Here is a 25,978-nt window from a genome sequence, read left to right as displayed (position 1 = left end):
TTTAAATACAGGACAAGAAAAACCATTAACAAAATAAATCACCAAATATTTGACTCTTCCAAGAAGAAACTAAAACAAAATAGGATATTCAACGTTGATATCGATTCAATTCTATAGAAAAGAGGAACTTTTGATTAGTTTTACAAAAACCAGGTACAGTCTAATTTGAAAATTGAATTTACTTATTATTTCATTAATTATTTTAAAGTTATTTATTGATTAATTTTAATTGACTGTAAACAGTCTATGTTAATAAGATTTTTGATATTCATTCCTCATTAATACGACATTAATTTTATTGAAAATATTGACTTGTATTGTATCAAGTATTCAGTCCTTTTCTTCCCTAAATTGTTGTACATTTATAGTTCTACTTTTTATAGAAAATATACACTTTATGCACTCAAATTTTAAGCTGCCTTGATGTAGTACAACTCTGGAAAATATTGACTTGTATTGTATCAAGTGTTCAGTCCTTTCCTTCCCTGAATTGTTGTACATTTATATTTCTACTTTTTATAGAAAATATGCACTTTATGCACTCAAAGTTTAAGCTGCCTTGATCCAGTACAACTATGTTAATTCTTTTACCATATACTTTACATTTATTCTGACTTCATAAAAAACAAATACACTAAATTTGAACCAAAAAAAGATACCAATATTTGGGCTTTATTACTGAGGACGTCTGAGTGACCTCCGTTATGGCGACCCGGCTCTAATTAACTTTATATCGCGTTCTCCGGACACCAAACCTTTGTCATATTTATTAGATCTTAAAATAAAGAATAACTGTTTTTAGTTTAATACTCTCCTTGAACATTTCTTTTAAACATCTAGATCGATCTAGATTTTGTTATCCTAGATTTTTTACAAATCTTATTTTTAGGTTTGAAATGGGGGATTTTTTATTACATTGGCAGGCGTATTATAAAATTGAGCTCCTTCTCCGTAAGCTATTTTGATTCATATCAATTGTTAGGCTTTTTTGCGGAATGTTCAGTCCACCTGATCAATACAAAATGATTATGGCTGGAAAGATAGGTAGACAGGGGATGCTTTCTCTTCCTCGGCACCTGATCCCACCCCTTGAAATTCCCGGAGGTCCGTGCTTTTGGCCCTATGTTATTTCCATTTTTTTGCCTTCTAAAACATGAATCAGATTTCAAATATTCAGTGTGAGATAAGAGATTACTACCATCTATATTTTAAATAGTTTTCATGCCTAATGAGTTTTAAATTAATACTTTTTATGAAATCTCATCTTAAAAGGATGTAAATTGAATATGGGAAACCCACTCTTGTTGCGTAGCGGATTGAAATTTGTAAATCCCATCCTCTTTGTTAAATTAAAACAATTATCCAAGCGATTATATTAAAATATGTATTACTTTTTAAATCCAGTATCATTTCTCCTTAAATGGAGTTAGCTCTATGCATAGATTAATATTTAAGAAATGTACATAATTTTGACCTCCTTTTGTGCATAACTGGTTTAAATTCTGGATGGAGATGTACAGATGGATTTGAATCCTGTTCAATATTTTTTCCTTGTTTAGGGGTAAAGTGATTACGCATTAACTTAACGTGTCAAAACGGTTTACATTGTATGTTAAATGATATGGAATAATTTGGATTTTTACTTCTGGCAATGAAATACTTCGTCTTAGGTAAGAACAGTATACAAGCATGGTCATAAGTGAGTCATAATTGCATTTTTACACTATATATTTCAATGAAAATCCAATTTATATAAATTCTTGTTTTCAGGTCAATCTTAGCTCAGTTTCCATGATGCATTAATCATGCAGAATAGTTTAAAATTCCGTGTCTTAAAATGCTAAACAAAATGATACAAAAATTATTGAGAATAAATTATGAAAATTTTTAGATAAAAATTTCAAACCTCAAATTACTATGATTTGTTAACCAATTAGAGTTTCAAAATGTTTATTTAGCTATTGACCTATAATATCATCAGAATACATACAGATAAAATTATTTTGAAATAATGTAAAGAAACTGCTAAGAATTTTGCATTTTATGGTATTTTAGTCAATGAAATATATAGTAGAAAAATAAAATAATGACTCACTTATTATCAGGTACTGTAGTACAGGAATAAAAATAACATAATTTCTTATACAAGGGGTTGATATGACGAAATATATGAAAAATAACGAACATTAATCGAGCTCAAGAGTCTATTAAACATTACAAAATAGCAGATGAGCAATCATGGACCTCCAAAAAATCAGAGGTGAGATCAGGTGCCATGGAGGTGTGAGCATCCTCTGCCGACCGGTCACACCCGCTGTGTGCTCGTTGTCATGTTCGGAAAAAAACGAAAAAAATCCGTCAGCAACTAAAATATAACATTGAGTACGTGTTGACGACACAGTAAGAATAAAGCCGCAAAGCCGCCTACATAAACTTTCACAAACACAATACAAACAGGTTTTCCGAGAACTGACACTTCCCCTTCAAACAAGCTAGGTTAAACTGAAGAAGTGAAGAAAATGTAGGAGACTTTTTAAAACTATATTTGTTAAAACTTGCAAAACACATTACAAATTACTTAAAAAAATAATAATAGATATTAAATACCGGGTACTTTTATGCATTTGCAGATAAAACGATTAAGTTCAGCATTCCATAAATTCTGTTCTTAACGTTTTCTTTATATTATTAAGCTCATAAAAAATTAAACCTAAAAAATGTATACTTTCAACTAAACCTGAGCAAATTTGATTTTTGATAAATCCACAGCTTATGAGTTGAGAAAGTGCAAACAAACATTTGTTAACCTGGTAAAAAATTAACTTAGGTTAAAAATTTTTGAACTGGAAGTTGAAAAAAATATACGAACTTGTAATAGGAACTTCAAATTTAACATTTCTATTTACAAAATTGATATTTTCTACTGAAATATGAAGATGACAAATATAAAGCAAGCTTAAAATCTCCTTGAAACAATATTTTAACAATTTGAAATATACATATCTTACAGACAAATTAATCCAAAAATATCAACCAGTTTCATAGTATTCAAGCTCAAAAGATCTACAAGCAATACAAATCTGGAGTAGAGCAAACACGGACCTCGAAACATCAGAGGTGGGATCAGGTGCCATAGAGGAGTGAACATTCCCTGCTGACCGGTCACACCCGCCGTGTGCTCCTTGTCAAGTTGGATAAATAACGGAAAAAATCGTCAATTCAGTGTATAAATAATGGACTAACAATTTGTATGAAAAACACCAGTCAGCATTTAACTCAATGATAAATTGTATTTGCTGATAAGGTCATTTTATTAACCATAGAACTTACGAAATGTTGACTTTAAACGAGACTGCTGATGTTCTTGTTTCATCAACTTGTTTGTTAATAATTAAACTCGTTTTAGAAATTGTTCATACGTAGGGCATGCCTCGCTTATCGAATAAACTGAGAGATATAAACTCCGTATGCAGGTGATGAAGGTATATTGCTGCATAAGTAAGGGAAGTTGACAATAGAAAAGTTAGTCATCACGTTTATCAAAGATAGATCTTGGTTGTTAGATTACCATTATCGTCGTTTTCAAGTAAAATATCCAAATATAAAACAGCTTTGTCAAACTCTGTGGTATCTTTTATCTCAAACTCACCAGGATATCTCGTATGGACATAAGAATGGTAATTACCATTGTTAATTCACAATACGTGGCTGATATATTTAAATGTCGAGCTGAAGGCCACAGCAACTGTTTTTTTTATTTTCACGCATAAGATTTTGTACAAGTTCTAATTTATGTAAATACAAAAATAGATCTGCTTATAACGGGGCGCAGTTGGCACCCATTGGGATTCCAATAGATAGTCCCGGTCTCCAAAAACATTATTGATATTGTCAATCAGAAACTCAAGTTGATGTCAACTTCAGGGTACTCGTGTGTACAATCAGAATGTTTTTTTTAACAAAATATATAATTTTGCAAATGACCAATGACAATGTAAGTAAATTTACGAGTTCCATTTTGATTGAAAAAGCAGCTGCCGATGATATCAAAAAGCCTGGACTTTAATTTATCGTGGGGAATGGTTGTGTATAAGGTTGAAAAATCGTAAGTTTTTAAATTGTTGATTTTGGTGAAATCTTGTGATTTCAAATTGTCCAAAAGTTCCTTGGAATTTTTAAGTATTCACATCTGATTTACACCACTTCTTGAATATATTGTTGCACAGTACTCTAAAAGTTTCTCCTTTTTCTATCTTTAAAACGGCACTCCCTTCAACATGTTAACTATTAAATCATGGAATCACTTGTGTTTTATAACCATAATTATGACCAATTTTGCGAAATATGTCTTAAAACCTTGTTTCAAATCCCATTATATACTGAGTATATTTATTAAGATAAAAAAAATTGATTGATATTCATATCACGTTGTAAATATCAAATACTGTTGCCTTAATTATTCAAACTTCTTTTATAAATCAGCAGGTATCTCTCAATACATCTTCCTTCTTTAAAATAATTTGAAATATGAATGCAATTATTCGATTAAACTGCTGTGTTCTAATTCTTGACCTATTTGTACTTGTTATGTACCGGTATTTTTGTGAGTTCATGTCCTTATTTTTGATCTTTATGTAATTCACCTATTTGGACGACAATCTGCTAACTTACTTTTTTTTTTTTTTTTTTACATTTTTACTTTGACTTTTTTATGGTCTTGTATTCATACTAAAAAGTGAGCATTGAGGTTATATCATATCTCTCATAAAAAATTACCATGGAACGATTTTTCAAAGTAAAAGGCTTCTTTTTTTTAATTGAAAATGTAAAATTCCCAGAATAACATTTTATTTATAATTTCCAAAGAATTCCTTTGCAACATATTCATTTTTTGAAGTGAGATATGCTTCTTAATATTCAGACAACAATTCCCATTCTTTAAGAAAAAATATATTTAGGTTCTATAACATGCCAAATGTCATATAGTTCTACAGAATGGAAGATTATGAAGAATGAAAAATGGGTTTCATCTATCTCGTGTAAAAACATGTGAAAATTTGCCAACTGCGCTGTATCAAATGATGTACGTTGATATAAGATTTATTTATGAGGTTAAAGTTAAAATTGATTATTATTGTCGTATGATTTATACCTTTTTAATTAACGTTTTATCCCAAAGAAAGTAACGACCCTCAATAATAACTCTTGCATTTTCCATTTTTTCCATCGTTTTAAAAACCAACCAAACAAAAAAGAACATTTTGAATATACAATATACTATGAAAAATAAAATAATTTTAAAGAATCTTTTTATATTCAACTTCACGAATTCAAATAAATTTTAAAAACTCGTTTTTACATTCAACTGCAACTAAAGTGCGGGAGAGCGCCCATATTCTGAAAATATAAACGCATACTGACATTTTTGTGGCAGTAAATATTGACCTTCCTTATGCTGGTATCTTCCGGGTTTTGTACTTTCGGTTTCAGTACTCTGCATTAGAATTAAGTATAGGAAGCAATGGTATGTATACAGTTTATTCACTTATATTGTCAGATTTAACATTTACACGTTGGATATCTGATAATATCCTATAGTTTTAGGTACAGTCGGAATCGAAATTTATACACATATTTTGCATTAACATAAGAATGTCATAATTAGTGGCTTTAATGATTCGAAAACTGTTTACTTTATTTAGGGGTCCTCTTAAAACATGTAAAATGATATATACCTACGTTATTTTTGTAAAGGTTAATGTCTCCGTTCGATTACCTTGTAAAGGTTAATGTCTCTGAAAAGTTTAGGCAGGACTTTCTGGCATAAAAAATTAAAATTAAAAGCAATGTTCCAATGTAAAATGTGAAGATAAGGAATACCGTTCGATTACCTTTGCTATGTACAACTACGCAGATTCTTTTTCGACGCAGATTTAGAACATGAGAGACATTTCTGGTTACTATGAAGAATGCTCTTTTTTTAAAAAAATGATCTAAATTTTGCCTAATTAGCTTACAGAATATGAAGCGAAATATTAAAAATAACATATTTTTTAATTTCCTTAATTTGCTTTAAGGTCTTAGTGGTGATATATTTTTATTATAAGGCGAACTCTGAAAAGTTTAGGCAGGACTTTCTGGCATAAAAAATTAAAATTAAAAGCAATGTTCCAATGTAAAATGTGAAGATAAGGAATACTAATCAGTCTTCCTAGACTCCCATTAGATCCTGTTTAAAAATTAACTTCTCATTGTAAAATTCAAGTTTACTTAGATCGTCATTTTGAATTCAGTTTAAGAGTTGAACTTCTATCATATTTATTTGAAATAAATGAAAATATTTTTGAAATAAAACACTTGCATGCGTCTGTAATTGCAACAATGCATATGTGAGTTGGGGCTACCAAAATCGATAAAAATTTCCTTCTGTAAAACTTTGTCTTGTTCGTGTTCTGAATTCAATCCTCCTTTATGATTTCTTTCTGTGTGCAAGGGTACAGACAAAAAAAAGTAAGAGTTAGACGTATTTTGCCATGGTAAAATTTTGCTTACAATTTCATTTAGTATATTGCAACATCTGAACCCGTACAGCTAGGTTTTCCCAATATTCAAGGAGCGCAGATATTGGCTGTTCATAAAGCCTTTTCCTAGAATTGTCTTTTACGTTAACATGGGATAGTTTTTGAACACATTAATGGCGTATGTTTCTACAGTGTAAATTGTAACGATAATTTTGTTTCGCTCGTGTAAACGCAATTCATTGTACATATAATTGACCTCATCTCAGTAGAAACGTTTTTTTTTAATATATTTTTTTTCATTAATTTTGGGATTAAGCCGACCTCCAACCTTTGAAACTTTCCTTTGTGTAGTTTGTCTCTATCTTATATTCATATACCTTTTCGCCCATATTATTGACATTTGCATTTGTTTCTGTTCAATTCATTTGTTTTTTTTTAATCAGTACCTTCTGTCGATCTTGTACATATTAATTTTTACCTTGTGTCCTTTAAAAACTGTAACTGTCTAATATTCGTGTTTATGCATTCTAGCTGATGTCGACTAACTTTTAAGGTGTAGTTCTTGTCTTTGAGTCATATTTTGGCTGACTAGTTTCATACCAATTGTTGGATCTTTGTTTTTATATTGCTTACTCCTCCCAGGCACCTGATCCCACCTCGGGAATTCCCAGGGGTCTCTGTTTTATATCCTCTTCACATATTTGAGTTATTTATAGATTTGTTTTTTTTATATCGATCACTGTTTACTTTCTTTATCTTTCACGTTTAATAACCTGTTACTAGTATTATATAACTTATATAACCTCGTTTTAAAAATTGTTCTATTATTATATTATACTGAATGTTTTATACAAATACATGTTACTTCATGATGAAACAAGAATATCAGCAGTCTCGTTTAAAGTCATCATTTCGTAAGTGCTATGGTCGATACAATGCCTTGTCACCAAGTATAATTTCTTACTGAATGCTGACTGACGTTTTCCATATAAAGTGTCAGTCCATTATTGACACACTGAATAGACGACGGATTTTCCGTCATTTCCGGATCATGACAAGGAGCACGCGGCGGGTGTGACCGGTCGGCAGGGGATGCTCACTCTTCCATGGTACCTGATTCCACCTCTGTTGTTTCAGAGATCCATATTTGATTTACACTTATTTTTTATTGTTTTATGGACTTTTGAGCTTGAATACTTTTCGTTATCTCATAAATTTCATGTATCAGCTTCTGTGGTATCTTTAATTTCAAGCTCACTAGGGTATATCGTGTCGACATATAAAAATGGAAATAATTGTTGTTATTTGACAAAACGTTGTCAATATATCTAATTGTCGAGTTGAAGACCACGGCAAGTGTTTTCTTCTTTTCACGTAAAAGATTTTGAAAAAATTCTGCTTTATATGAATATAAAAATAGGTCTGTAAATAACGGGGTGCAATTGGTACCCATGGGAATTCCAATAGATTGTTAGAAGGTTGATGCAGATTCCAGTAAATTCTCTACCAAGCCCCAATCGTCATTGCTCGCATTAATATAAATTGCTGATGACGAACCACAGAAGTTCTGTGCTGCAACTAATATAAGAAGTGTGGTAAATCACATATTGATTCTTCAGAACAGTAAAGCTCTGAAGGTGCAAGGGGTCGCTCTTTTGCCCTTCCATGATAATAAAATTTACAGGGATCATAGAATTGATCGATGTATGCTTTTTTACCTTTTCCATACAAAATGTATGTATTGAAAACAAAATCAATTGAGAAATGTTGTCTATCTTTAATTCAATATCAACTACATGAGTTTCAAGGGCAATAGAGCGTTATGTATCCAGTGATGGATAATTATGTATATATTATTCAAAATTAATACAAACAGGGTTTCCAATTTCTTATTCAATTGCTACTACGTTTGAATAACTACGCAACAAGAGTTCAAAGAGTTCAAAAAAAGGCCGAAAGGTAAGCACGGTGAATTTTTCCAACATGGAATTTCTTTAATGGAATCAAAGAAGCATATCCACCAAAATGGTTTATCAAATGTGAATATTTTCATGTAGTTAAGTTAAATTCCTGCATGTTACATATGAAAAAAGGATATTTATACTATTATATATTCTAATTGAAGTCTTTAATACAACACTTTAAACATTACATGTAACAGAACATCAGCAGGATCAATTATCACATCTCAGCAGTTTTTCCAGCCGATTAAGAAAGGTAGTAAATTAATGTTTGTATGGATTTGCATTTCATTCATGCTTAAGTGATACCTTTTTATTGATTTGTAAATTTACTCAAGGAAAACCAAAACAATGAAAGAGCAAACGTTCAAGTAACTTACTTTTTGAAAAAATAGCTGTATCCATTTCTTACATTTTGAGCGCTTTGATACGTTTGCAGTTAATGTTTGAATGAATTTAAAGTTATTTAATAGCTATCTGCCCAAAATATTCCATAGGGGCACACGATAAATCATTAAAATTGAGACGCAGTATAACTTTAAAAGGCAAACATTTTCCCGTAGCTTCTAAAATTGTAAACTTTTCAGTTTTTCAGGTAAAAATATTTCATCGACCCAAAAACAATGGTCTAGTTTGTGACCTGAGCACAGAATGGTCAGATGCGTAATAGTTTAAGGTGTACGTGAGGCGCATCGCTTAAAGACTATTCTTTAAATTCTTACAAGAGGAATTTTATGACATTTGGACATTTAGTATACCGATGTTTACTACGCACATATATGCTAAGCGTGATTTTATGGCATATTGATTGTTCTTACCTGTTTGTTTATATTTTCAGGTCTATAAATTGTTATTAAGCGGGAATGAGGATTACGTGGTATTTATTCTTCCTTCCCTGTTTACTATGCAGTGTCTAGCTTTGTGTTCTTTTCAACCGGGATGTTATTTACATTGCGTGAACGTAGAGGTAAGTAATCACATCATGTGTATACATCTTTTCTTTGCAATTGAATAAATTTATATATAAGCAGAGTATGATTTTAAAATTCTTCCTCTAATAATTGTTTAAAACGAAACCTTAAGGATTAGCAATCTCCAGTTTGACTCATATACTAGAAAGCTCTCTCTCGAGGCAATAGCATAATGCAAACAAGTAATTGTATATCAAATATGAAAAACCCTAACCCTGACTCTTCGTTCAGAATTATTTTTTGTCGATTTTTCCATGAATAAACAATATATATTAATCTTCTCAGAGAACGAGGTTAAAAACTTTAAAACGAAGTTTTAAAATAAACTTTTAGAACGTAGAATTCGATTTTGGGGTCAAAAAGGCAAAAAAAATTCGTATTTTTTTTTTCGATCCCTTACGCGTTCTCACATACACTGAAGTCGCCTTCGGCGACACTACATTTTAGCGCGTTTTTCTGGGGACCGAGTTACTGTAGAAGCACAAATTTTCGTGGGCATAAAATTTCGTTGTTTTGACATCATGAATATTTTCGTGGGCATTTAATTTCGTTGTTTTGAAAGTAACCCTATTCAATATATAGTCATATAAAATTCCGTGTGGGATTTAATTTCGTTGAATATTGTTTACAACGAAATAAACGAAATTTAATCCCCCACGAATATTTGTGCTTTTACAGTATTTCTCTTTACTCCTTCACAATCTTTAGTAACTGAAATAAGTCATCTTTAATAAATAATTTAATAAAATAATAGTAGAATTTTAACATGAATAAGTTATTTTGAATCATTTCACCCGACCTTCACAACCCGTGCATTGCAGGTTTTTCATCGTGCACCTGTTTAAGTAATTTTAAAGCTTAATAAATCCAAAAAAAAAAAAATCAAAGTCTCGGGAATTATAGGAATTGATTTATTCAGATAAAAACTAGACCAAAACGTAAATAACATCACAAAATCAAAATAACCAGTGAAATATCATTTATCTCCACCTTCTCACCAATCCTCAATTGGAGTCTATGCACTGCGTCTTGTATAAAATCTTGGACAAAAACAATGACACAATTGGATATAAAAGTAACTTAAGCTATTTTAAAAAGAACATCTGTGAGTGTAACATAAGTTATGTCAGTGTTAATCTTTTTACCTGTTTACATTATGCCTCTGACTGGTATATGTTTCTCTTCTCAGGCCTTTATTAAGTGGTAACTAACCCGGGTTTACGTGGTTATCAATGACCACAGGAGCAAAAAATATATATACAGCGCTCCAAGGTAAGTTATCATCTGCATAAATAGCTGATGGAATGATACATATGGAATGAACGAGCAGTATTCAAGATCAAAAGTCCATAAAACAATACAAAATAGGAGCAGAGCAAACACGGACCTCTAAAAACATAGAGGTAGGATCAGGTGCCATGGAGAAGTGTGCATCCCCTGCCTACCGGTCTCACCCGCCGTGTGCTCCTTATCATGAACGGGAAATAACGGGAAAATCCGTCGTCAATTACGTGTATAATAAATGGACTAACAATTAGTATGGAAAACGTAAGTCAGCATTTGACTCAATTGACTGAATGATATTCTCATTGACTCAATGATATTCTCAAACTGTGAATTGTGTTCAATTTTTTAATGATTTTTCTCCTCATATTTTGGGTCGTGTACTAGTCTACGAGAAAGACAGATTGAATTAGGTTTGGTCCAATAAAATCTCAGTGTATTCTGATATAGATTATAACGTCTTAGAATAAGAGAATAAGATTCTCATGGTTTCTATAACAGATATAACAGTGTAGTACTCAAACATTGAAAGAATATAAGTTGTTTAACCTTTTTTTAAATCTCCAGAGGACAGACAGAGGCATTATTTTCCAAAACTTGAATTTATATTAACTGACGTTGTTTCTATACAAATGCCGGTAATTATGGCTTGATAATTTCAAACATATTTATAATGTATTCCTATTTCAAAAATAATTGATTGGCCATTGTGGCCCTGCCCTTACTCAGGGGTTATGATTTTTGCAGACTTGCAACTAAAGCACACGTTAATATTTCCATGTGTCTTTTAACTGGAGATGCTTTTATAAACTATGATAACCGTATCTTTGCTGTCTTGGAAGATATCTTAGGATTCTTTTTTATCTTGAATCTGCACTACATGATGATACTTCAATTTAAATATGAATATTCATGAATGATTTTTTTAAGAAGATTTTAAGGGGGAAAAAATTCTTCGCTACCATGATTTACCGTTTTTGAGAAAAATATTATAGAGATTTTTCCTACATGTTAATATGTAAACTTCCCTCTTTCTAGCTCAGTGGTTATTGATATGACCTTTTCATGATCAAAGACGCCGTTTTTATTTCACTACTCTTAAATTATCTCCCCTTGAGAGAGGGCGTAGATTTTCATTTGAACATACTTTAATTTCCTTCACACAAGGATTCACTCAGCAAATTTTGGTTGAAATTCTTCCATGGATTCTGGAAACAAATCGAAAATGTGAAAGTCTACATAATGACAAAATGACACACAACAGACGGATGCCGGACATTCCTTACTAGGAAAATGCTCATTTGCGCCATCAGCTCGGATAAGTTTAGTAGGATGAACAATTGCTTTGCAATCTTTATTGAACCCGTTTGTAGCATTTTTTAAAAATTCAATCAGTCTTCAATAATTTTGGTAAAATGATAAAATAGTAGTCCTTTAAATCACATTCATGGATATTGAAGGGTAATTTGAATATTATACTCTTAGGGAAGCAGATAGTAAAATGAATTTTGTTTAGAATGCAAGGAGGAATAACAATTTTAACAACACAAAACGTGTATATGGAAAATACGGACCTCAAAATACAGAAGTGAATCCTGTATTATGTTGACTCCAGTGATGATTAGTCAGTACGCTATGACCTGTCTAAATTATTATTCTAAAGCATTAATCACTAGTTGTTTCCCTTGAAATATGTACTAGTATCTGGTTCCAAAATTATGAAACAACCCTAATTATATTTTCAAGAAATAAGAGAGGATCAGGATGTCAAATGCATAAAAATTAATTTCGGGTGAAGTTTAGTTAACTCTTGTACAATGTTCATATCAGTGAATCTGTTTGATTATTACACCCTTCACCTCCCGAAAAAATCTGCATGGTACAGATATCAACACGTACTATTTGAGAGCAACTGGAAGATATTTCAAGGAATAAGATTCTGAACTAAGCACAAACATACTGACAATTTTAGCCAATTATTCTTAAAAGATTTTTTCTTGGCATTAACAAATCGACACAGGGTTTGATCAAAGGTTAATAATGAAAGTCTGAATATCTTTAAAACTTGTGATTTTCCTCATTGAACTCTTTTGAACTTTTTTCTTCATCTTAAAATCTTTATAAATTTATTGTAGAAATAGTTCATAATGGAGGATTATGCCTGGCAGTGCGACAAAAGCCTGGCTGAATGCTTGAAACACGTGTTAAATAATGAATTATTCTGTGACGTCACACTTTATTTGGGCTCAAACATGGAGGCAGTCCACGCCCATAAACTGGTTCTCTGTTCTCGTAGCCCAGTATTTTATGCCTCATTTGAAGGCCCACTAGCTGAAAAAGGACGATTTATTATTACAGACATCGAAAAGGAAACCTTCCAGCAATTTCTTCAGTATGACAAATATTAGTTTATTACGTAGAATCCGTTAAATCATACGAGATTTTTACATCCAAGTGTATCTTATAAATATATATAAAACAAGATTTTTGTTTTGTTCCTTTCAGATATATTTACACAGATGATGTCCAATTATCGTACGAAAATGTCACATCTATCCTTTATTGTGCGCGGAAATATTGTGTTGATAAATTAACTAAAAGGTGTGAAATATTCATGGAAGATGCAATTGACATCGAAAATGTTTTTGGGATACTTGAAGAGGCTCATACCTATGGATTAATAGGCTTAAAAACCAAATGTGTGAAATTTTTAGTTACGAACATAAAAGGGGCTCTTTTATCGGAATCCTTTAGAAACATTTGTAGAGGCTGTTTGGGGACAATTCTTAGCATAGAAACTTTCAACATTGAGGAAGAGCTGTTGTTTGAACATGCTCTATATTGGGCAGAAGCTGAATGCTCGCGGAAAGGCTTAGCAATAACAGATAAAAACAAGAGAATTGCGTTGGGAGACGTGATAAAGTCCATACGCTTCCCCGCCATGACTTCTGATTATTTTGGGAAAAAAGTAGCCAGCTCAGAATTACTTGATGCGGACGAAGTTATCGACGTCTTTTTATATAATTTTAGCAGAAATGACGGTGAAAGGGGACAATCTATGTTTGAGACAGCTTCAAGAAGTTACAGACAAGTTTTAAGATTTCGTAAAACCCTTCGAGAAAGACAGGCTTCTGATGATAAAAATGAAATAGCATTTGAATGCAGTGTTCCAGCAACTCTTCATGGCGTGTGTGTCTATACCCCAAAGGAGGAATACGAGACTCAGGTGGTCTCTGTGGACGTGTTCGATCATGAGAAATCAAGCATAGCTAGCGTGGATACCCACGTGTTTCAGCACTCACGTGATAAGATACACGAAGTGTTCCTAAATAGACCAGTACGATTGGTTCCAAATAAACGCTATACAGTAACCACTAGTAATTCCTACTGGGTGAAATCTTTTTATGGGACACGTGGGAGGCAGTGTGTTTCATTTAGAAACGGAACAGTGACCTTTTACAACTCGGCCTTATCTGAGATTTCAGACTCGGACTCCGATTATGAATACTGGTTGAATACTTCAGTAGACAAAGGACAAATACCTGGGCTTTTGTTGTCTTGAAAATCAAATGAAGGCAGAGTTATGAAACTCTAATAACCGTTTTTCATTGTCGAACAATCTACATTCAGAAGGTTCTTATTGTGTTGACAAAGACTATAAAGTCCCACAAATTAATGCTAACGTTTTCAAAGATACATCCTATTAAAAAAATTAAAGAAACAAGTGTTATATAATTGACATTTTTCACCAACCATGATCGTTGTCTTCAAATTTATTGTGCCTACCTGTAGGAGAAGGAATTAATATTTTTGTAAACAGATGTGCTTCTTGATATTCTTATATTCAGGATTTACCAATTGTAGACATAGTTTACATATTTCAAATAATTTTAGCTTACTTATAAGATTTCTGGAGAATAAAGTACAATTCCTATAGTAGTACCAACTGTTTATGATTAGAATGTAACGCACTCTTCATTCCCTGTTACATTCTTACATTGACACCCTGGAGGAAATGTGCACGGAAAGCCAACAGGAGACAAGCCATAATAAAGATATTTCAGACACTTTACACAAGATCTTTTAAACTAAAGATATAAAGAAAAAAAATTATTTCAAAACAATTAGATAATTTGATTAACATTTTAGTTTATTAAATCAAATAATAGTTTATCCCAACGACAGCTTTATCTTTTTAAAGTTATTTTTAATAGATTTATTACACGTAGCTGACATCTGGCAATCTGGAGTGTCATTGTAGTTTCTGGGGATTAGTTTTATTTTTCCAATTTATTACTTTACAGTTGACATTTTGCTTATCGGAATAGTATTGTTCTGTCTTGAATTGTGTTTTCCTGTCATCTCTACGAAGTCTTTTTTCGTTTCATTAAACTCCATAGATGCTTCAAATGTGATAGATCGTCCTGATTCTTTGTATTTTTTCAGGTAGGAATCGGCATGTCCGCGGCCTTTCTCTCTACAGTACCAGTGCCCTTTATATTTGTAATAAGTATCAGGACCATATTTTTTTGCTGCCGTGGCGCTTCTCTGCCAGCTCTTCCAAACCGAACTTGCATCTGAAAGTCAATAAGATACGAATTAGAAAGTACAAAGCTTATTGTTTCTTGAAATTTTTTTAAGATTTAGTAATTTTCCTTCTAAAATGAAAAATAAAAGTGATCGATTTCATAAAAAAAACCTTTTTGCTTAGTTTTTTTGTAATGTTACAATAAATTTTTGACAATTAATCCATGTTTTGAGCTTGGTATTTCATTGTTGTCTTTATCTTTCATTTTTCTTTATTCTGTATCTTTATAGTTTTGTTGAAATAGTTTGATCCAAAAGAAATGAATTATTCATGTTTACATTCTATGCTTACATTCGAAAAAGATTACTTACCAGACATTGTTGGATATTCAAGACACAACACATAAATACAGAGCCAGTACTGACTTATAGGGTGCGGCTTTCGAGAAATGGGAATATTACTTACAGGAAAACCTTTTATAAGCTTCACAAACAACAATATCCTTATAGATAAGTAAAACTACTAAAAACAGGGTATTTTTTCACCAATGTGAGAGAGATGTTTCAGTGGGAAGTGAAAAAAAATTGCAATCTGTATCTTTTTACTTTTTAAAAAGTCCGGTAATGAAATTAGTTTCTTTCAAGAGAAATATATTTGTTTGAAATCAATATGTTTGATTGAAAGATATAGACACTAATTACTATTTGATGTTAAGGTGATGTCATCCAGAAATGTTTAGCTGCAAATAAAAATAAGCGAAGAATGATTCAAATATAGAATTTCCGACTTGACTTTAAACAGGAGATGTACGACTCTTAAGTATTTGATTTATTTTTTTAAAAAATCTATACTGAAAAATATTAAAGAAAATACATGCATTCAACGATAAAACTAAGCAGTGGAGATATAAATGTCATTCAAATTTTATTGATTGATTGTATGTTGTTTTACTTCACTAGTTGAGAAATTTTCACTAATGTAGAGATGTCTCATCCGAAGGACCCGCAACTTTCACTTCAAAGTGCCGAGAGCATGTCGAAGGAAAAGTTGCAACATGTACCCATTTTTTATCGACTTGGGTCAGTCGCGGCTGAGATTCGAACTCACGACCTCCCGATCACGGAGCAAGCGCATTACCGATTTGCGTACCATTTAAATTTTAAAACAGCAATCTAATGCGTTTTGTGAAATATTGCATAGGTAATTGTTCTTTGATGTGAAGTGTTTCTGTAAATTAGGGAAAAACCAATGTTTAACAATTTATATCCTCAAAACCTTTCCATTATTGAAATTAATTTTTTATATACACTTTGAAATCATGCGCTGAAGTAATTACACTGTATAATTAAAAAAAATCACAGGGACATCTTTGAGCTTATCAAATCATGAAATTTTGAAGAAAAACGACAAGTTATACTTTAAACATATTTTATTGAGTAATTTAATAAGGATTGGGACTACAAGTTATGAATTATTCTCAAATACTTATGAAATAACCTTTAAAATTTCAGATGGGTAAATGCTTATCATTAAAATATTTGAATTAAAATTTAAATTCATACAATTGTAAAATTCAAATGTCATTTTTTCGCTCTTCCTTTGTAAAATATTTACATTCCGTGTATTTTTCCTTATGAAATTAATTAGAAATCCACGACATTCAAATTTCTATAACACACACGAAACCTTGTCACCGCGCGTTAGAATACACAGCAGGGACTACATGCATTTTCTATAATCTAGGAACACCAAAATGTACAATGTTTTGACTCAATTTAATCAAATACTATAATCCTGTTAAATTAACGTAAAAATACTACAAATGTGCGTTTAAAATGTATTTGTCCCTTTTTTTCCTCGCAATGTTTGTTTGCGTTATTTAACTTTGCAACGTCATCTGACGTCACAAACAGCTCTAACGTCTATTAACCACGTTAGTTTTGAAGGGCGCTAAGTTCACATTGAATATTAATGAAATAAGCAATTATGAAGAAGGAAAATTAGAGAATGTAAATATAAGCATTGCATTCATATTTTTGGCTGTCTTCGGTCCTATAACACACCTGGCCGTGCCGACAAATTTATCATACCGCGCTAACGCGCGGTATTCAATTTGTCGGCACGGCCAGGTGTGTTATAGGACCGAAGACAGCCAAAAATATTAATTCAATGCTTAAATAAACTATGAGGATAATGCATGGATATCAAGCTCAAAGTTCCATTAAAATAATACAAATTGGTTGCATGAAGGATCTGGAGATAACGAACAGAATTCAGTCTCAAAGTCCATAAAAAATACAAAACAGGAGCAGAGCAAACAAAGACCTCCGAAACATCAGAGGCGGGATCAGGTGCCATAGAGGAGTGAGCATCCCCCGTTGAACGGTCACACTCATCGTGTGCTCCTTGTCATGATCGGGAAATAACGAAAAAATCCGTCGTCAATTCAGTGTATAAATAATGGCCTAACAATAAGTATGAAAAACTTAGCCAGCATTTGACTTAATGATAAATTGTATTTGCTGACAAGGTCATTGTATCGACCATAGAACTTACGAAATGATGACTTTAAACGAGTATGCCGATATTCCTGTTTCATCAACTTGCTTGTCAATAATTTACCTCGTTTTAGATATTGTTCATACGTAGAGCATGCTCTTGCGTATCGAATCAACTGAAATATATATACTGCGTACGCAGGTGATGAAGGTATATTGATGCATAAGTAAGGGAAGTTGACGATAGAAAAGTTAAGTCATCACGTTTTCCATATAGCTTGATTGTTAGATTACAATTAACGTCTTTTTTCAAGAAAAACATCCAAGTATGAAACAGATGTGTCAGAATCTGTGGTATCTTAATCTCAAGCTCATTAAGATATATCGTATCGACGTAGGAATGGAAATTACCATTGTGAATTGACAATACGTCGTCAATATATCTAAAAGTTGAGTTGAAGGCCACAGCAAGTGTTTTATATCTTTTCCTGCATAATATTTTGCGCAAATTCTGCTTCATATGAATATAAATCAAAGTACTGTAATTACTGAAAGACAGTGGTACGAATGATTTTGTTGATTAACGATCCTTCGAGAAAAAAAAATTGAGCAGCGATGATATTTTTGGCTAGCAATTACTGTGGCACGGGATCTCAATCTGAATTAAGGGTCAATCTCCATGTCCCGAAGAATTTGTAAAATAATATGGAAATTATAAAAGTTTATTTCATTTTTTCAAAACATATGCTCATGTATTTTAATATATAAAGAAAGAGGGCGTACAAGGCGTAGAAAATCCCTTGCTCTTAAACAAAATGTTTATCAATTTTCAAAATTCAAAGAAAACTTTCAAAACATTTTATTTTTTTATTTTACTGAACGACTTATCATTTGATAATTTTTTTTTTCAAAATTGACAGTTAAGCATATTTAGTAGAAATCGGTTACCTAGAGCTATAAAAAAAATGAATTTTGAACATGAATGAGTGAAGTATCCACTCTGAAATGATGGAAACGTAAATGAGAAATCTATTTCATTTGTCCAAAAATGGAATCTGAACCTTTCTATATGAAAATGGAAAATTTATGAAAAAATGTACCCTTCAACAAACCCATTCATTTAAATCACACTGACAGACGTCGACAATTCATATCCTTCGTAGCGTAGTGGTTAAAGTGGAAAGTGTTGGACTAAACCCTTCGCTAAATGCTGACTGACGTTTTTCATACCAATTGTTAGTCCATTATTTATACACTGAATTGACGACGGATTTTTTCCGTTATTTCCTGATCATAACAACGAGCACACGGCGGGTGGGACCGGTCGGCAGGGGATGCTTACTCCTCCATGGCACCTGATCCCACCTCTGATGTTTCGGAGGTTCGTGTTTGCTCTGCTCTTATTTTGTATATTGTTTAATGGACGTTGAGATTGAATACTGTTCGTTATCTCCATATCCTTCTCTTCGAGTCATACATGAAACTTTTTCTTTTTCGTTTTCACATATCTTATAAAACATGAGTAAATAATGAATTATTAATAAAATATAAAATCAATGAAAATAGAATACTATGTGTAAAAGATGATATAAACCATATAATTTTGAAAAATATAACTTTTAGAATTGAGAAATGTTTTTTGTCAGAGCGGGGAGATTGTCCTCGCCTTGTACGCCTCCATTCTATATTTTTGTACTAAAAAGTAAAGTGGGTTGAATTCTCACTGTAATCTAGAATTTTCACTACTCTTGAGGACATTTTTTCATTAAAATTATAGCAAACTTCAAATATATATATATATATATATATATATATATATATATATATATATATATATATATATATATATATATATATATATATATATATATATATATGCATAAATAAACAAATTGTAAGATTTTAAATAATGTGTTGTTTCACGACACACTGATAATACTGTTAAAGTGTTCAAAGCAAAGTCACGTTTCCTCTTTGCTAAAAACAAATTAGATAACTCAAATTAAAGAATTTCATTGATGCACATAGTTGAGTTTCCCTAAATTCTTCAAATAACAGTCAGTAACCAATCTCGCGGACAAATGGGACCCTGAGAATATTTTAGTATTAAATAATGAACAGTATTTTTAGCTAAATAGACTTATATTGACAACGTTTTTCGCTATTCCTGTTTGTTATACTCGTGGATTTGATTAAAATTGATTTAGCTAAAAAGATAAATAACTCCCACCATTTCCCTTGTGCACTAAAAATGAAAAAAAACTGAACTGCTTTCCTGTGCGTAGTAACGTCATCGAACGTCGCCATTTTTGGTGTGTTGTGTTTACCACTTTCCCATTTCGGATACTTGGTCAACTGCCAAAAATTTATGACTTAAATAGATATATTTTCCAATAGACGACACACAGTAGACAGTGAATAAAAAAATAGGATAATGTTTACCAAAATCTATTTAGTCCTTTTATTTTGAAATAATACAAGTGTAATATTTACGAGGATCGTACACTTTGGCCGTGGTTTGCGATTATGCTATTTCTCATAGGTAATATTATAATATACAATGACCCTGCAAGTCATTGCGCAATACATAGTTTTGTGAACACACACAAAGACTAACCTAAATTCATCCCACTAAAATCGGATGAAAATCCTAATACTAGTAGTTAGTTTTTGCACACTTTTTATAGGGTAATTTTTTTAAAGGCACGATATAGTTTCTAAAAAAAGAATGAAATATATGAGTAACTTTTGTTCGTTACAATCTTTGTAATTATAGCTTTGACAAATCCATTAAGTCGCTTTTGTGTCCAAGATAATCAGGCAAAATCTTTTTTTTCGAAATAGAATGGTAATAAACTTAACAAATTCAATAGCATATATATACAGCGTATATATACCTCTAACAACCATTATATTGATGATCTCTTTTTTCTTATTTCCTAAATTACATATATTCTTTTTGTAATATATCATTGTAAACAGATATGAGAAATTCAATCAATCAAAAGAGTTACAATAAAGTTTATTACAATAAACTATTTCATTTTTAATTGTATAAAAATCGAACAAAATATTATCTAAGAAAATGCCGCGCGTGTGTTGTTTAGCAATTATAATTATAACTAGATGAGATCTCGTTGCGAGCAACGAGTAGGTCTTCCGTTGAATTTCTAGATAAGATGAGATGTGATTTTGACTGAGATAATCGTTAAAAGAGAATGACTCTAAGTTTTCCTTCATTAAATTTAAAATTTCTCATTTTTTATCAGAGTATTCTGAACATCTTTTGTTCAATAAGGCTTATAAAAATACTCCCCCTTTTTGAGACATAAAGCATAAAAAATACAGCATTTTGTCCCTTGCTACCCCTAATTACGTAACATATGATCAAAATGTTATCATATATTGATGCAAATCGTTATGATGAATAATTTTACCCCAGTAATTTATAACAAAATATTGATCATTAAAGGGTTATAGATAAAAGACTTAAGGTCCCTCTGAGCCCCTATTTTGAGGGATCAGCCCCTTTTTCTTGATATCAAATGAAAGGTCTTGTGATTTTGAAGATTTTTTGTACAACACTTATTCAGAGATTTCTATTCGTTGTTGAGCTATGCTAAAAGGAAATATTCAAGGGCCACTCATACAAGTCCTTAATGGGGCAGTTTTACAAAAATTCAAAGTATGCATATTGTTTAGAACATTATTCTGACCATCTTTTGTTCAATATTGCTTATCAAAATATTCCCCCTTTTAAAAATATAAAGCATAAAAAATTTGATATTCTGGCCCCTTGTGACCCCTAATTACGTAACATTTGATGAAAATGTTATCATATATTGTTGCAAATCGTTCAGATAAATACTTTTGCTTCAGTCATGTATAACAGAATATTGATCATTAGGGAGTTATAGATAAAAGACCTTTGGCCCCTCTGAGCCCCTAATTTGAGGGGTCAGCCCCTGTTTTCTTGATATCAAATGAAAGGTCTTATGATTTTCAAGATTTTTTGTTCAACACTTATTCAGAGATTTCTATTCGTTGTGGAGATATGCTTAACGGAAATATTTAGGGGCCACTCCTACAAGTCCTTAATGGGGCCGTTTTACAAAAATTCAAAGTATGCATATTGTTAAAAACATTATTCTGGCCATCTTTTGTTCAATATTGCTTATCAAAATATCCCCCCTTTTCGAGATATAAAGCGTCAAAGATGTGACATTCTGGCCCCTTGTGACCCCTAATTACGTAACATATTATCAAAATAGTATCATTTATTGTTGCAAATCGTTAAGATGAATACTTTTGCTTCAGTAATTTATAACAAATTATTGATCATAAGAGAGTTATGGATAAAAGACTTTTGGCCCCTCTGAGCCCCTAATTTGAGGGGTCAGCCCCTTTTTCTTGATATCAAATGAAAGTTCTTGTGATTTTGAAGATTTTTTGTTCAACACTTATTCAGAGATTTCTATTCGTTGTTGAGCTATGCTAAATGAAAATATTTAAGGGCCACTCCTACAAGTCCTTAATGGGGCCGTTTTACAAAAATTCAAAGTATGCATATTGTTTAGAACATTATTCTGATCATCATTTGTTCAATATTGCTTATCAGAATATTCCCCCTTTTCGAGTTATAAAGCGTCAAAGATGTGACATTCTGGCCCCTTGTGACCCCTAATTACGCAAGATATGCTTAAAAGTTTAAATTATATTGTTCCAAATGGTCTAAAATTAAATAATATCGAAAATTCGAGCAGAAAAAATGATAAAATTTTTTGGTCATTTGGGGGATCGAACCCGGGTCGCCCGCGTGACAATCCAACGCGCTAACCATTTAGCCATTGGGATCGCCGCTTCGCGTTTTCAAATGCAAATATCTCGAGATTGGCTTTTTCGATTTTCAAACAAATTACATATTTCGCTTCTGCAAAAGGGTCTCTATTCAAATCAAAAACAAAAATATTAAAAAAGAAAAGTTGAAAAATTGCGTTTTTTAAATTCGCTTCCGGTATCGACCGGAAGTACTGACAACGCACGAAAAGGCGATTCTGCAACGCTATAGATTATGAACTATCATCTCCAATTAATCTTCACTTCATATCTTAAGCAGTTTTCGCTAAGTAATCAAGACAAAATTGCATTTTAAAATTAGAAAATTGGCCATATCTCACGACCGGAAGTGACGACGTCAACGAAAAAAATTTCCAATAAGGTTCAGATCAGTACCTATCAGATGTGAAAGTTTCATGAGAATCGGCCCAGTAGTTTACGAGAAATCGCGTGCACAAAATCGGTAAGAATAATAATAATAGGGAAAAAGAAACCGAAGAATAACAAGAAGGTCTTCCGTTGGAGACGGAAGACCTTAATTATTTGATTTTGGATTTAGAAAGTGAAACAATTATCTACAAATATTTTTCATCAAATATTCTAACTAAATATTATTGTAATTTTAAACTAACACAATATGTGTACCTTTGCACGTGTGAGAAAAAAAAACGAAAACATTGTGTACGAATTGATTTCTGTTGTTTGCATACCATACGACTAAACGAAGGTCCGTTTGTGTGCGAGTTAGTTGTATTTCAGCGTAATACAATGAATATTCACGAAGCGAAAAATATTGGTAACAGAAAATATCAGGAATTAGGCTTTGATTCCATCTACGAAATGTCTCTGAAATAAATTGAACGTATTTGATAACCGTGTACATTTTATTTTCAACCACCGGAACAAGTCTACTTTTATTGTTTTGACTCTGCAAAAATCTCCGCTAGGGTCCCCGTGTGTTTACACTATTGTTTATTCATAGCCCATACCAGAAGGAATAGCCAGTGGATATATAGAGCCACCGTCTAAAAATAGGTCTGCTCATAACGGGGTGCAATTGGTACCCATGGAAATTCCTATAGATTTTTGGAATACATGTACATGTCATTGATTTCCAAAAACCACAAAGATATTTTCAATCAGAAACTTAAGCATCTTTTTGATGTCAACTTCAGAGTACTTGTGTGTGCAATCAGAATGTGTTTTAACAAAATAATTTTGCAAATGACCAATGACCAGATAAGTAAATTTACGAGTTCTATTTTTATTTTTAAAAAAAGCAGCTGTCAATGATGTCATAAAGCCTGGACTTTCATTTATCATGGCGAATGGTTGTGTAGTTGAAAAGTCATAAGTTTCGAAGATGTTGATTTTGGTAAAATCTTGTGATTTCAAATTGTCCAAAAGTTCTTGAGTATCCACATTTGATTCACATCACTTTTGAATATATTGTTGCACAGTACTCTTGAAGCTTTCCCTTAACTACTGTCAATATTTTAGTGAGGAGTAACGAAAGAGGCTTTGTTGCTCGAACCCGCAATGTATCTTTGTTTGTAAGTATTTTTTTGATGTTTCCGAATCCAATATATATATATGGTAGTTCAAATTCATTTTGGCTCTGTGGAATATTAAAAATATTTAAAACCGATATATGATTTTAAAGAATTTCTTCCTTAGAAAGGGAAGTAAGAGTATAAGTAGAATTACCAGAATTAAACCCAAGTTCTTCTAAAATACAATTTATAAAATGAGCCTTACAAACGAAGACAATGTTGTTACCTGCTTTGTCGGCAGGGACCAGTACGTACTGATCATGTAATCTATCTAGTTCCTCTTTCACTTCTGGATTATTAAACACAGAAGGATAGATGGTTTTCATATTGCCCCTCAATTTTTTTTATACGTGACTTTTACATGGATCTGATACTTTCAATCAATTCCGACAAGGTGTCAATGTCTTTTTTCGTATCTGTTTCCATTAAGACTGGAAATTCTCTTTTATTTCATTTTTTGCATTCAAGTAAGTAGTTCTTTCTTATTTATGCCATTATGTTATAATTTTTTTCTGCTCCTTTCAAATCTAATATTAATGCTGACTAATTGCTCAGAAAAACATATTTTACACTTTCGCTAAAAAAGATGCCTACATCAGATGTAAAAATTCTCTTTGCAGATACAAATAAGACACTATGATTAAAGATAAAAAGATTCTGTCTATGAAGGAGTGACTCATATTACGTTTGCTTACTTCAGATGTTTTAAAAACTTATTTTTGTAGGCTGTACATCAATTCTTTATTTTAAAGATCGTTGCTGAGGTAGAATTTTAAAAATAAATTGATAGACTGTGCATAAATACTTGATCTTAAAGACCATTGCTAAGAATGAATTACTGAAGCTTAAATACGGCACTGAGATAAAAAGGAGGAATAGATACTCATACCTGAAGACATTCACCAAGAGATGGAATCAGGTACCGCTTAGGAGTAAGCATCCCCTGCGAACGCTCACACCCACCGAGATTCTTTGTATGAATCAGGTAGACGGAACATTTTGTAGTCAATTTCAGTATAAAACAAATAAATGCACATTGAATATTAATATTTCACTACAAAACTGATTTATTAAAATTCTTGCAAAATTTTTTTTGTTAAAACACATTTTGATTGCACACATAAGTATTCTGAAATTGACATCAGAGATGCTTGAGTCTCTGATTGACAATATCTATGTTTTTGGAGATCATGTATATTCCAACAATTTATTGGAATTCCCATGGGTACCAATAGCGCTCCGTTATGAGCAGACCTATTTTTATATTCATATGAAGCAGAATTTGTGCACAATTTTATGCGTGAAAAGAAGAAAACACTTGCTGTGGCCTTCAACTCGATATTTAGATATATCGACGACATATTGTCAAATAACAATGATAATTTTCATTCCTATGTCGATACGATATATCCTGCTAAGCTTGAGATAAAAGATACTACAGAGTCTGACACATCTGTTTCATACTTGGATATTTTACTTGAAAAGGACGTTAATGATGACTTCCCTTACTTATGCAGCATTTTTTCTTCAGAACCTGTATATAGAGTTTGAATATATCAGTTGAATCGGTACCCAAGAGCATACTCTACGTAAAACAATTTCTAAAACGAGGCTAATTATTTACAATCAAGTTGATGAAACAAGAATATCAACAGTCTCGTTCAAAGTCATCATTTCGTAAGTTCTATAGTCAAAACAAAGACCGTGTCAGCAAATACAATTTATCATTGAGTCAAATGCTGGCTGAGTTTTTTTTTTTAACTAATTGTTTTTTTTTAATTTTTAGTAGATGAATTTTTATGCTTGGTTGTTCTGATGACGACCGT

The 25,978-nt window shown here is 31.9% G+C and overlaps 1 protein-coding gene and 1 long non-coding RNA gene across 4 annotated transcripts; one reads left to right on the top strand and one right to left on the bottom strand.

The window, feature by feature from the left end:
• LOC134230373 (BTB/POZ domain-containing protein 6-like) lies at window positions 1-14,676 on the top strand. 3 transcript variants are annotated; one of them, XM_062712163.1, is made up of 5 exons: window positions 1-153; window positions 9,321-9,449; window positions 10,643-10,725; window positions 12,873-13,129; window positions 13,243-14,676. In XM_062712163.1, the coding sequence occupies exons 4-5, from the start codon at window positions 12,885-12,887 to the stop codon at window positions 14,297-14,299; spliced, it is 1,302 nt and encodes a 433-aa protein (XP_062568147.1). In that variant the 5' UTR covers window positions 1-153; window positions 9,321-9,449; window positions 10,643-10,725; window positions 12,873-12,884; the 3' UTR covers window positions 14,300-14,676. The 3 variants fall into 3 exon arrangements, with proteins under 3 accessions (XP_062568147.1, XP_062568129.1, XP_062568138.1); XM_062712145.1 differs by lacking the exon at window positions 10,643-10,725 and having other exon boundaries at window positions 2-153; XM_062712154.1 differs by lacking the exons at window positions 1-153; window positions 10,643-10,725 and adding an exon at window positions 1,568-1,670.
• LOC134230353 (uncharacterized) lies at window positions 5,715-6,236 on the bottom strand. Its single transcript, XR_009984341.1, has 2 exons — window positions 5,892-6,236; window positions 5,715-5,776 (listed from the first exon to the last, which is right to left on the bottom strand). It is a non-coding gene; the product is annotated as an uncharacterized LOC134230353 (long non-coding RNA).
• Window positions 14,677-25,978: the final 11,302 nt, after the last annotated feature.

This window comes from Saccostrea cucullata, unplaced genomic scaffold, assembly GCF_032062105.1.
Source record: "Saccostrea cucullata isolate Sc308-1 unplaced genomic scaffold, CSIRO_AGI_Scuc_v1 ctg2596, whole genome shotgun sequence".
In the NCBI taxonomy this organism is placed as follows: domain Eukaryota; kingdom Metazoa; phylum Mollusca; class Bivalvia; order Ostreida; family Ostreidae; genus Saccostrea; species Saccostrea cuccullata.
Note: the sequence above shows the minus strand (reverse complement) of the source record. Positions and strands in the feature narration are given on the sequence as shown.